The sequence below is a fragment of the Amia ocellicauda genome, chromosome 11 (genome assembly GCF_036373705.1).
Source record: "Amia ocellicauda isolate fAmiCal2 chromosome 11, fAmiCal2.hap1, whole genome shotgun sequence".
Taxonomy (NCBI): Eukaryota; Metazoa; Chordata; class Actinopteri; order Amiiformes; family Amiidae; genus Amia; species Amia ocellicauda.
Genome location: NC_089860.1, coordinates 1,279,576 through 1,292,886, shown reverse-complemented (window position 1 = coordinate 1,292,886; position 13,311 = coordinate 1,279,576). Strand labels below are relative to the sequence as shown.

At 42.6% G+C, this 13,311-nt stretch overlaps 1 protein-coding gene across 1 annotated transcript in view; it reads left to right on the top strand.

Moving 5' to 3' along the window:
* Positions 1 to 13,311, top strand: part of LOC136762822 (protein phosphatase 3 catalytic subunit alpha) — a 237,348-nt gene that overhangs the window by 164,382 nt on the left and 59,655 nt on the right. Inside the window, exons 7-8 of the mRNA XM_066716361.1 lie at positions 3,769 to 3,846; positions 9,634 to 9,728. Of these exons, the coding sequence (XP_066572458.1) occupies positions 3,769 to 3,846; positions 9,634 to 9,728 (173 nt within the window). The remainder of the gene's footprint in view (positions 1 to 3,768; positions 3,847 to 9,633; positions 9,729 to 13,311) is intronic.

Below are 13,311 nucleotides of genomic sequence, written 5' to 3'. Positions count from 1 at the left end.
ATCTTTTGGAAATGCCGGTTGGCCTGGGTTCGTAGCTCTATGTCGGGATTTCGGCTCTCATCCACTTCAAAGAGTTTTTATCACCTACAGGCCCCTTTCTCCAGACATCTCATAGCAGAATTCCAAACTATTTGGCCTCTTCTCGGTGCCATCCTCCCCAAAACTGTCACTTTGATGCAAACCAGTTCCAAGCTGATGAGCTAAGGAAATCTGATAACTTTGGGGGGGGAGAGGTCTTCTTTAGATCAGTGCTTCAGCTCAGAGCCCAAATGCTCTTATCCAAATACACCCAACATAACGCTACACAGTGCTTTGGTTCTGAGTTCCCTTGCCTTAACAGACAGAATATCTAGGTTTGAGTAAATACATTGTTCTTCAACTGTCACTACAAATAATATTGTATTTTGCCCAGTTAGTATTACAGATTGAAATGTGTGCTGTGTACTGCCTAACACAAAATAACACTCCCCATCAGGTGTGTCCCACCATGTGCTGAATCCCAGAATCAGTCTAAGCTAGAATGACACAGCCCAAACTAAAGCCGATGTTTGTATTGTAGGGTTTCATAGCTCTTTTATGGAGGTGTAGATCTCTTTCCCCCATTGGTATAGGAGTAGTTGACGTGGCGTGTTGTTTTTTCTTTCCATGGAGCAAATAAAAATAATTACTTCATTTTATTTTTATTAAAACTGTCATATGGTACAAGGCTTTTGTATATTATCTAAACTATATGGAAAGTTGCAAAATGTACACTAATTATGAGGGGAATTTTTAACTAAACATAATGTCCACTGGTGTGACTGTTATGAATGGCTGCAAAATTGTAAAACATTGATCATTTTAAGAATAATTAGTAAAATGTCAATACAGAAGTGTATTTATAAGAATGATATTCCTCAATTATATACATTACATTATTAAATAGTTATATTAGGTTACGTGTTGTCCACAAAGAGGACGTCCCGTGGTGTGACACCATAATGTGATTTTAAAATGTACATTTACATGGACACCATTATGGAAAAGAAGGTCTTTCCTCATTCAGGAAGTATAGACGACATTGCTGTAGCATATGGTGCAGCCAGAGGGTGAGTTTTTTTATCATAAATGTATCAAAATATTGCACCTTTCTAGCATTGCCCTATGTGTGCATCCTTTACATCTTTTGGTGTGACACCTTTTAAATGAAAATGCAAATAATTATACATTTTAAATAATTACACAATGAAAACTATGAAAAAATAGTCCAGTGAGTTAAAATGGAATGCTTGAGAATCACCACAAGGCCCAAAAATGACCAAACATCATGAGATGTCCTTTGGCGTGACAGATATGTGTGACACCATTTTCATGTCACTCCAGAGGACACAGCTGTCATACCAGTGTATGTGTTCTCAATAATAAACCAGTATAAATCATGTTTTACATTAATTCAAGCGTTAAGCTTAAGTAACAATGAAATGGATAAATTAAATGATGCTTTGTTGCTTAGTTATGTTAATTTTTAAAACAACATTAGTTTCATAGAGTTGGCACATTTTTCAAGCTTGTGTTAAATACATTTCAAGTTCTTTTGTTTGATTGTTACATTTAAAAGATTATATGGTGTTCACACACTTTTGAAAGTTTCATAAAATATATTTTTTAAAAGGAAAAATCTCACTGATTCTTGTTTCTTCCTTTGGGGTGACAAATGATAAATGAGAGCGGAAAATGGCTGAGTTGAAAGAAAAATATGAAAATAACTGTACAGTATGAAGTAGGTAATGTCATTATACCACACAAGTAAATTCATGGATTTTTTACAATGTGCAGAAAAATCGCAGCAAATCTTACTCAAAATTTAATTGGAGACACCTGGGTTTCACTATTATAACAGCATATTTTCTCTCATTTCACTTGATAATCAAAAGATAAAAGTATCTAGAAACAGGAGTGGTCAAGGATGAAGATAAACCATTTTATTATCAAAATAAGATTATTTCAAATGTTACATATACATATTGTATGGTGTCACACCATAGGACAAATTCAAGGCACTGATGCAATTTCATAAAATTGGACTAAAATGTAAAATCTGAGGTTACAATAGATTTGATTAATAACTTCAGATTTAAAGCAAAGCAACTATATGATTTTCATCATCAATGTGATATATTGTTTTATTTCAATTTCCAGACATGACTTTTATATTTAAGAATGTGTAATAACTGGAATCCAAGATGCTGTAAACACCATGCTTTATTAGGACACACTCGGGAAACTAAACACAGACTCTTTTCCTAACCAAAGGACTTACACTTTTTATTTTCACAGAGGGGATGTAGATTTATATATAGATACACAGGGCACTACTGCTCTTTGTCGGTGTGGCATACCATTCACATTATTACAGAATGACAAGTCATTTTTTCTTTTAATATTCCAATCTGGGTTTGGTAGTAAACTCAAGTAAACTCATGTGAGACACACAACATGTGAGAGCACAAACATTAGTCTGGATTTCTTAAGAAGTGGTTTAATTACAGCTATTTTAAAAGATTCGGGAACAGATCTTGAGGATAAAGAGGTATTGATAATATTGTGTATTAGGTGAATCATTAATGTGTGAGATTGTTTTAGCAATTTAGTAGGTATAGGGCAGTGATTTGCAAAGTCGTGCCTGCGAGAGGTGTCTGCTGTGCCCGTGATGCTTATTCTAAATTTTAAATAAACTACATTTCTTGAGGGGGGAAAAGCACCAAAAGATTATTATCACGAAAAAAAATGTTTTATTCCAATAATGGACTACAAAAACGAAACAAAAAAAGTTGTCAGGCACTCTCAGTCACAAACAAGCAATGTAGTGAGAGATTGAGCAGACAGAGTTTCAGAATGACATGTCTGTGAGACAGGCGCTCAAGTCCAGCAAAATAACGGACTTTTGGTTGCAGTCACCAAAATAAAAATACCCCCCCGGACCGCCAGATACATGCCCATGGAAAAAATATATTTTGCGGAACACTGGTATAGGGTTGTTGTTGTACCGTATGTGTGACGTCCACAAGGACCAAAGGAAAGGATCCATGTGCAGGCTAGAAGTTGAAGCAGATAATCCGATAAGGGCAAAAATGAGAGAGAGTAAACAGGGACAGCCCAAGGTCAATCGATCAGGCGAACAGGCTAGTAGGGAGATCCAAAAGGGGTAAACGAGAGAGGGTAGCAAGAGGTCACATAACACGGAAAAGCAAACACGAAACAAGGCTCAGAAATTATTCGGGAAAGAATGCAAGACTTCACGATGAATCTATGAAACAGAGGGGTTTAAGTACTGTGAAGGAGAGAGGGTTTGAACGAGGTGAATGAAAGATTGACCAATGATAGGAGAGGAGGACAGAACAGGTGCACCTGGCAGGAAAGAATGTGGAAAGACTGGTTTGACTGGACAAAGGAAAGGAGAAGCACTAGACTAGTATTTGGGAGAGGGAGATCTCTGGTGGTGAACTAAGGTGGAAACAGGGGAGACCGTGACAGTATGTTTGGTAATCTAATCATTGTTAGATCTAATATGTTGTCATAGTTAAGGGAATAAATAATTATAAGAATAAGCACAAATTCGGGAGAAGTTGTCTATTAGATGTTTAGTTTGGTTGATCTACATTATGTACATATCATGCAATAATTGCAGTGTGGTTACCCAGCTGCTTAGGACTGTTGTGAACACCTGAACATTTTAAAAATATTTTTGTTTTTAACAATTTCTCCCTCTCTCTCTTCTTTCTAATCTAGTTATCCTGCTGTTTGTGAGTTTCTACAGAACAATAATTTATTATCGGTTATCCGAGCTCATGAAGCACAAGATGCAGGGTATGTCTTGCAAATTTTGCATGTGCTTGTTTTGTCTTTCTCTCCTATTTCCCCCATTACATCCACCACACACACAACAGAAAGAAGTAATAGTAGTACACACATTTAAATTTGAAGCATAGAATATGTATTTAATTATACACTTACATACACATTCAGAAATACATACTTGTTTTGTTTGTTTGTTTTCAAAATACTATTACATTTGCATGTATGCAGCAGAGCTCTGGAGATTTAAAAGCCATTACTGGCTTCTCTGAGGAGGTCCCAGAGGATGCTGGGGGAGAGCAGGTGGATGCCAGGTGGATAATTCCATTTTCTGTACATGGACAACTCCTGAGACTTATTAGACACCTGCAAGTTCAGGGTGTCAGCTAAATTCTCTACTTGATGTGACAGATGATCAGGAGGCATTCTGTGCTTGCAGTACAAAAAATAGTAGAATGCTTTGATGGTTTGTGGGTCAGAGGAAACATGCTGACAGCCTGGAGCAGAGTTCTGTCATTGGTGATACCAAATTGGGGTGAAAATGGGGCAAAGAATTTGGCGATTCAGTATTAAAACCCTTTAAAAAATGCATTACCTGTGTATTGATCTTCCCCTTCAATTACTTTATAGGTTATTTTCACATTTTGGTTACTAAAAGTTTGGAATGGACTGATAGACAGAGATTGAAACATAATATTTGTAGGTGAGGACTGACATTGTGATTTGGAAAGTTACCTCCTTCCAGAAGCAGAATTCACTGGTTGTACATCTATATTCATTAAATGTGCTTTAGATGTACTTTTTAATGTGATTTTAATGGCAGTAATACCATTAGATAAGGACAATTGTATGTCATTTTTATTTTATGGAAACAATACACATCCATTGGTTTTATTTGTTTCTGATTTTAATTAATTTAAAAATAAATAAATGCATTTTCAAAATGTAAGCAATCTAGTTATCCTGTCCCCTAATATTGCTCACCCTAATTCAGGCATAGAACAGGATCCACTTTTTCAGAATATTGCTAATAGACATAACCTCTAAATCTGTGTGAATCAGTAGTACTACACTATATGATGAGTTCTCTCACTTTATTTTAAGGGGAAATTCCACACAATTATTAAGGTTTGTGTGTACATTATGACATGCATTTTTTGTTGTCGTGTTATTTAACAAATAATATATAATGTATTATTTGGTTCCATCTGCATTTTTGAGGGTTATAGACTATTATAAATTGCGTATTCTCTGCTAACAATGTAAACAATCTTGCTTATTTATAACCTTGCTGTTAAGTTATTATATACAAATTTTCAGAAATTCTTGCATGCATCCCACACTGAAAATCCAAGTATTTTGACTCAGACTAAAGTGATGCAAACAAATGTTTAATAAAATTGAATTGACTTGTGACCTGCAGGATTTAATGCTATCTGCAATGGCTGACAGATTTGATAAGCTAGAACATCTTTGGCCATCCAAAATCTATTTTGCATTCAGTCCTCAAGGGTAAAAAATTGTTTCTATAAGTTACTTCAATTAATTAACTCCTGAAATGTTAAATTGGTAAAAATCAACAACGTTTTTAAATAATTATGATTATTAAATTAAATACTGAGTAGGTGAAATAAAATAAATTACTAGACTCCACAACTGGGGATATGCATGCATGGTCTAAACTAAGCCGAGCCTATTCAAGTAGTCTCCAAGCCCCAAGTACGAGACATTGACCACTGAAGTAATCTAAAGAAAAGGATTTAGCCATTAGATTTTTCTTAAGTGGCGTACTGAGCCTTTGGGCCTTCAACAACATACAGATACTCCGCCTCACACAAATACATTTACATGTCACACACCACTCTGGAAGCGCCCATGCATTATGACTGCACTTCACCTCAAAAAACTTCTCCAAGGACCAGAAACCAAACGCACATGACAATCTCTAAACTTGTACAGCAAGATACATCACTCATGCTCGGTCTTATCATATTTAATATCTGTGGATAAACCTAGTGAGGCACGCAAATAATTAGTGTATATTTGGTTAAACGTAATCAATCCAATTATTTTGAGAAGATGCCAAATAAATCATATTATTATTTTTTTTGCAACTGCAACACCAGTTCTCTCATTGCTCGGACACCCCAAACACATCTGTAAGACAATAACATGTTCAAATTAAGATGATAAGGCTGACATTTAAAACCACCAGGTTATTTGAAGATGATACCCACCGTGGTTATCTGAGAAAAGAAGCACTGCCCAAGGGGGAAGGGTTTTCAGTATGCATCGCTGGAACGTATCGAAGACATTTGTCTATCAAAGCTGCCATTTGCCCTTGTGCCCGTCACTCAAACAGGACCCTTTCCTCTTCCTGTTTATATAAAAGGTGACGTCTACACAAAGACTTCCTCTTTTTGCCAGGAGCTAGAACTCCTGCGCAACCTTGCAACCCTTGGCAGTGCTTCTTTTCTCAGATAACCACGGTTGCACGGTTTCGAGTTAGCAGCACTACCCAAGGGAAGGGGTTTACAGTTTAACCAAACCATTGCAAGTTAGGAGGCAGCGAGCGAGCTGGTAAGAGAGCTTGCCCCTAGGCATACCTACTAGGAGCTGTACCAACTCTATGATAGAAGCCACAGGAGCCTTTTGGGGCCACATCCGGGCTGCCCAGATGCGAAGACCGCAGTCTCACTGAACTGGGAAGAAATAACGAATGCTGTATCCGCGGGGCAAGAAGAATCCTTATCACAAAGCCTAGTAATAGCGGCCTCCCGCTGAACTAGCAGGGCTAGAAGCGGGGGGCCAATACCAAGACCACACCATATAAGCACAGGGTGCAGTCTCTCACCTGTGTTCAACATACAGCGGCCTAACCAGACTGGATAGCCACTGCTGGATAATTCAGTTAAATAATGGAACTATAATGGAACTGGACACAGCAGCAAACATACAGACTGACTGCTGGCAAAGGAACTATATACATAGCGAGGCACAACGTGTCATCGCTAACAACAGGAGCATTCATCCACACTCAACGTAATAAGGAGTGGACAAGCTCAACTGTGTATTCCAATGAACTATATACACTGCGGGGTGCAGGAGCCAGCTGCACCACACACAGGACACAGGAGCAAGTTACACACTGTCAACCAGCAGCTAACTGAATAGTAGCCACTACCGCATCTGGCAGACCCCAAGCTATCAGGTGATCCTGCTCAGGGGCCAAACCAAGAGCTGGAGCAGGCCTGGGTTGGGATGCCACAATGTGCCCTGCACCTGAGACAGCAAGTCCGCTCACAGGGGAAGCTGCCAAGGCTCTCCGGGCAAGAGGGAAACCAGGTCTGCAAACCACAGTCTGCGGGGCCAACGAGGCGCTATCAGCAGAACTGTCACTCGTTCCTACCTGATCTTCTCCAGAACCACTGGGAGAAGAGGGAATGGTGGGAATGCATAGAGAAGACAGCATGGCCACATGTGGGCTAGGGCGTTGATCTCCAGGGTCCCTGACTGGTCCCGAATGGAGAACCATAGGGAACAATGTGTGAACTCCGCAGAAGCGAAGAGGTCCACTGCTGCCCTGCTGTAGTGGCTCCAAAGCTGCTGAATCACCAGTGGGTGGAGGTGCCTTTCCGACACTGGGGGGCCTCCCTGAGAGAGGACATCCATAGCTGTGTTGGAGATGCCCGGCAGGTGGACTGCTCTGATGGAGCACAGCTGAGGCTGTGTCCATAGAAGCAGATGATGCACTAGCCGATATAGTGTGTGCGACCAGAGACCTCCCTGCCTGTTGATGTAGGCAACCACCACTGTGTTGTATGTCCGCATTAGAACATGACATTAGAACGTGACTGGGATCGAGCGCACGTGCCTGGACAGGAGGGGCAGAGCACGTCACCGCTCCAAGTGGGTAACGTGCGGTGGCCACAAACAGTACAGCGGTGGGGACGGGAGGAGGAGGAACAGGAACGGTACCTAGCAGGACTTGCCACTGTAAGCGCGTCTCCACTGGCAACGCAACACAACACAGTGGGGGGGGGGTACTACACACTGATGACACGTTACTGCACTGGGGCACTGGGTTGAAAAACCAGGGAACACTACAACCAAGTTGTGCCTTTTCTTTTGTGGCAACAACACAGGAGGTCCCAAGGAGTAACACCAAGCAAACAAACAAAGCCGAACAAAGCACTGCACACTGCAAGCGCCGCGCGGGCCTTATAGGCCTAGTCTCACCACTTGTGCCAGGGGGGTACCGGGAACACTGGGCACCACACTGTTTGGAATCCGGAGGGCCCGCTGTAGTAAAACCACCAGCCGAAGCGGGGCTTAATACACCAGAACCACTATACGGACGAGTGAGCACAGCAGAGCTCAATCCAGTAAACTGGAAGAGCGAGACCTCTTACAGCCGCAGCTACGGGCTATAGTGTGGGCGCAAGCTGGCGGAGGAGCCCCTCTCGCGGGCGACATCTCTTATGACAGACTGAGGCTTTGGCCTGGACAGCTGGTCTCGTCTATTACTGCCGCTGTGTGCGCTCTCACTGTGGAGGAAAAAGTCCTGTGGACAAAAAACGAACACAGCGAACTAGTCTGATTAAAAAGAACAATATTAAATTACTAGTAGTCGTATGTGAAAAGCCGAAATGAACCGAGGCGCCATCGGACTTCCGTGGCGCGGACAGAACAAACCAGCGTGGCTAATTTAAATATATTTAAAAAGTGATCACACACAACTGTAGTGAATCGGTGGGTGGATGGTACTAGTTGTACTACCAGCCAGACAAAAAACGCAATATCTGTTTTTTATTCACAAATAAAGAGGCTCTCACCTGTCTTGATGAACCAAGGAAAAGAACAAAAAGAGGAAGTCTTTGTGCAGACATCACCTTTTATACAAACAGGAAGTGGAAGGGCAGCTTTGATAGACAAACGTCTTCAATATGTTCCAGCGATGCACGCTGAAAACCCCTCCCCCTTGGGCAATGCTTCTAACTCGAAAGATAACCACCATAACACTCACCAGATTATTTCAAGATGATACCCAGCCTGCAGTACTTTTGAACAAATCAATCTACTTTTCCTTTGGCTTTCAAGCCCATGAGTAGCTCCCTCTTGATACAAAATACAGATAAAGATGATAGCCAGGCTTGTCTTGTTGTATTCCTCAAATACGTCTTGATCCGTTTCATGACAGAAAATGTCTGCTCAAACAGATGCCTTAGATACCATTTCGCTGATGTAAGTTAGCAAGCTAGCTAGTTAGCCCTACTCAATTCAACATACTGGAGAAGGTTCTGTTCAAAAATAGCGCTGACCCCTGGCGCATTGGTCTATGACAAGAACTTATTGAATGCCCAGAATGGTGTAAAACAGTTGAAAATAAAAACCCACCCACAACACATCAAAATATGATTAGCTAGTCATACTATCACTTCAAAATTACAGCACTATACAGATATATAGCAGCTTTTTTTGAAGACCCTTGTGGGAAGAGACTACATCATATTTTATACCTAGTAACTTAATTTGAGCATTTATTATTCTTCCCATTCAAAAATGCACAGGGAACATTCAGGGAGGATTCATATACAATGGTAATGTAAAAATGCTATATTATAGCTATATTATTCTTTACATTCGTTATACAACATTTTTCTTTCATTTGATGTATCCTAGATACTGACAGTACGCCACTGTCAAAAACTCTGGCTAGTTAGTTAGAGTTTGTCTTGATTGTGTATGTGAACAACCACCAAATGGTAAATGTCTTTCCTTCTCCCTTTCACTTGCAAGCTACCGGATGTATAGAAAAAGTCAGACGACAGGCTTTCCCTCTTTAATCACCATTTTCTCAGCGCCAAACTACCTTGATGTTTACAATAATAAAGGTAAGGTAAACTTGAAGGTTCCATGCTCATTGATTTCAGAAAGACTGTATGTGGTTTCAACATCATGTACAGAGAGGAGGGTCTTTCTGACCAAAAGCAAATATTGTGCAATGCAAAAAAAGTTTCCAGTGCTACTGCAACTAATTAAAGTCAAGACTGTAAACAATACTCACAATTTGAACAGTGAGAACAAAGCAGAACAAACAGTGCAGAGTTAAAAAAACACAATTATGATCTTCTGTAGAGAACAATATGAAGTAGTGTATTGTTGGTGATTAATATTTTGTATGTTGCAAAACAGAATGATAGATTGTAGCAGCTTCAGGTGCAGACCTGAAAAGGCATATTTTGAGTAGATGCCTTAAGGTCGTTGCCCAGCTAACAGATATTGTCACAACTTTTCAGAACATTGTGGTAGGGTTTGGTTGTGGATTTAGGAAACTTTACTGACACCCAGTGGCGTAGGTTTGGTTTCAGAATTGGGGGTGATGCATCTGCTGTGCCTATGGAGCCGGGCACACATTACTGGAGGGGACTATAAAATGTTCTCTCAACATTGGGGGAGACACGTCCTATGCTGACACCATTGTGTTCTATGCTGACACCATTTAAGTCTTAGTTTAGTTTATTGGTTTCTCTTAACAAGAATGTTGTCATTTTATTTTCTGTGTTGATATATTGCAGTATTCTGATCAGGCAATAACACTGAAGATCGGAAACAAATGTAATACAACATTTCAGTCAATTTGTGAGACTGTGACTAAACTAAAGCAAACTTTGACTGAATTTACACTGGTTCTGCCACAGGGGGACAAGGGAGACAAACACATTAAAGGTAGAAAAGAGATGAGAAGGTATGGGCAGAAAGGAAGCAGAAATCAAATGGAATCAAATTAGTGGGCAGCAGTGTGGAGTAGTGGTTAGGGCTCTGGACTGTGGAGTGGAGGGTGCTCTTGTACCCTTGAGCAAGGTGCTTTACCTAGTTTACACCAGTAAATACCCAGCTGTATAAATGGGTATAATGTATAAATTGGATAAGGGTGTCTGTTAAGTAATTGAGTAATAATAATAACTATAAAAGGGTGCATAGGAAAAGTGTTAGGGCTAGTGTTTCTGTATGCATTTCAACTATTGGCAGAAATGTAACCCTTGATAAATGCTGAAGGCATCCACAATGGGATATTCTCCACTTACATATCATAATTAGATTATCATGGCCTCAAAGTCCCATTTGTTTAGGACATTGATAGAAGAGATAGAGTGTTAGAGTTCAACAGTACCATTTGTTCCTGGTGTAAAGCTGTTTTAGATCTATCAGATTCCGAGACATTTGTAAAAAACACTTGAAATTCAATCAATACATTTAAAATGAATTTATAAAGCTAATGTATGTAAAATGTGCTGTAAAATTCACACAGTGCTTATCAAATAAGAAGCAGTTTACTACTTGCAGTTGCTCTGTGTAACTAGCACCATTTTACCAACTTGTAATATTATAATTCCTGTAGTGTTGCTATGACAACTGTAAAACGATAGGTTGCGAATGCAACCCCGGTTATCTGAAAAAGGAAGCACTGCCCAAGGGGGAGGGCAAGGTTGCGTGTGGTTAGTGTGGCAGTGCCCCCGTGTATGTAAACGTTGCCGGGTGGAAACGCACTTACAGCAGCGAGCCCGCTAGGCGCTCCACTTGTCGCAGAGGCGTTTCAGTTGTTCTGTGCCCCCGGTGCAGACACTTACTGGCGCACGTTTCCCTGTTCACTCGGCACTCAGCGATGATTTCTGCCTCTCCCCGAGCCCCTCTGCCTCCTCCTCCAGGGTTGTAGTGATGGAGACAGCCGCACCTCCCTCGCTTGCGTCTCCACCTGCATCCGCTGCCGTGTCGGCTGCCGCTACTGCACCTGCCACGGCAGCCACACCCCTCCTGCCTGCAGTGCCCGCGGTGCACGGTGCCGCCCATGACCAACAAAGGAAGAGCAGTGGATCGACGCCTCCCTCCCCCTCTTCTGGGTCATCCCTTGCATATTCCCCCCCGTGCTGTTGGCATCGGAGGTCAGGCTCCCCATACAGGGAGTGTGATGAGACCATCCTTGCCTTAAACAGCAGGATGGATCAAATCAGCGCTCTCCTGGCCACACAGGCAGCGCAACAGGTGCCGCCCCCCAAACACCATGACTCTCCACCGCTGGATGACACCGTGCCACTGGAGTCTGAGGGGAGTCTGTCTGTCCCATCTCAGGATGAGGGCAGTGGACGGGCTACCTGGTAGGAGGACCGCCTGTCTCTGGGTCCGCACAAGGACTCAGAGCTTGAGGCGGAGCTCATGGAGGAGGAGCTAGTCGCTCCCACCTCTCCTCCATGGTTGAGTGTGGACACCCCTCCTGCTCCTACGGGACAGGACAGGGAGTTCTGGGCAGTCATCCAGAGTCTCTCCAGCTCCCCTAGCCCTCTGATCCTGCTCCGCCACAGGCATAATCGCCACTATCCTGGAGAAGCGAGCAATCTGCAAAGTGCCCCCGCCGGGGCAGCACGAGGGATTCTATTCCCCATACTTCCTTGTGCCCAAGAAAGATAGCAGTTTCCGCACCATCTTGGATCTGAGGCGCCTGAACCACCTCAAGGTGTTGCGCTTCAAGATGCTCAATCTGCACACCATGTCCCAGGCCATCAAGCCCAGTGACTGGTTCACAGATCCTTCTCTCCGCTTCGCCTTCGAGGGCCGAGCGTTCGAGTCTGCTGTTCTCCCCTTTGGCCTGTCACTAGCCCCACACAGTTTTTCTAAGTGCATGGACATCGTTTTAGCCCCCTTGCGTTGCCAGGGGGTCCGCATCCTCAATTATCTAGATGACTGGCTGGTTTGTTCTCACTCAAGGGAGCAGGTTCAGAAACACACAAACCTGATTTGGGCCTCCGGGTCAATTGAGAGAAGAGTCACCTGACGCCAACTCAGCAGGCACAGTTCCTCGGACTGCGCCTCGATTCTGTTGCCATGCTCGTCACATTGGCGTGAGAGAGAGTTGCCTCCAAATGCACTTGTCTCTCCCTCTTCTGACTGAGAGCTCGTGTCAAGGTGTACCTTTGCCAGAGGCTGCTGGGCCTCCTAGCGGCTGCATCACAGATCCTTCCTGGGGACCTGATTGCCTGGGGTCTGTCAATCGCGGTAGTAGCCACTATTCAGTCAGCGAGAGCTCCCTCTATGAGGTCGCAGTATTCCTACTGCTAGCGGACGTTTAGCACCTGATGCCAAGACGGCAGTCAAGACCCAATTCATTGCCCCATCGGGGTCATATTGCAATTTCTACAGGAGCTGTTGGACCAGGGCAAGTCCTACCCTGGGTCTCATTTCATGGCTGTGCAGTTTTTAAAGGGAGCTCGATGGCTGCGGCCTCCTTGTCCTGGACGCACTTTCCCAAGACCCATTTGAGCCACTGAACTCAGCTGAGCTGAAGCTGGTGTCACTTGAGACTGCATTTTTGCTGGCAATCACCTCTTCAAAACGCGTGAGTGAGTTACATGCCCTGTCCGTACACCCGTCCTGTGTCCGTTTTGTGGGAGATGGCTCCAGGTTCACGCTACGGCCTAACTC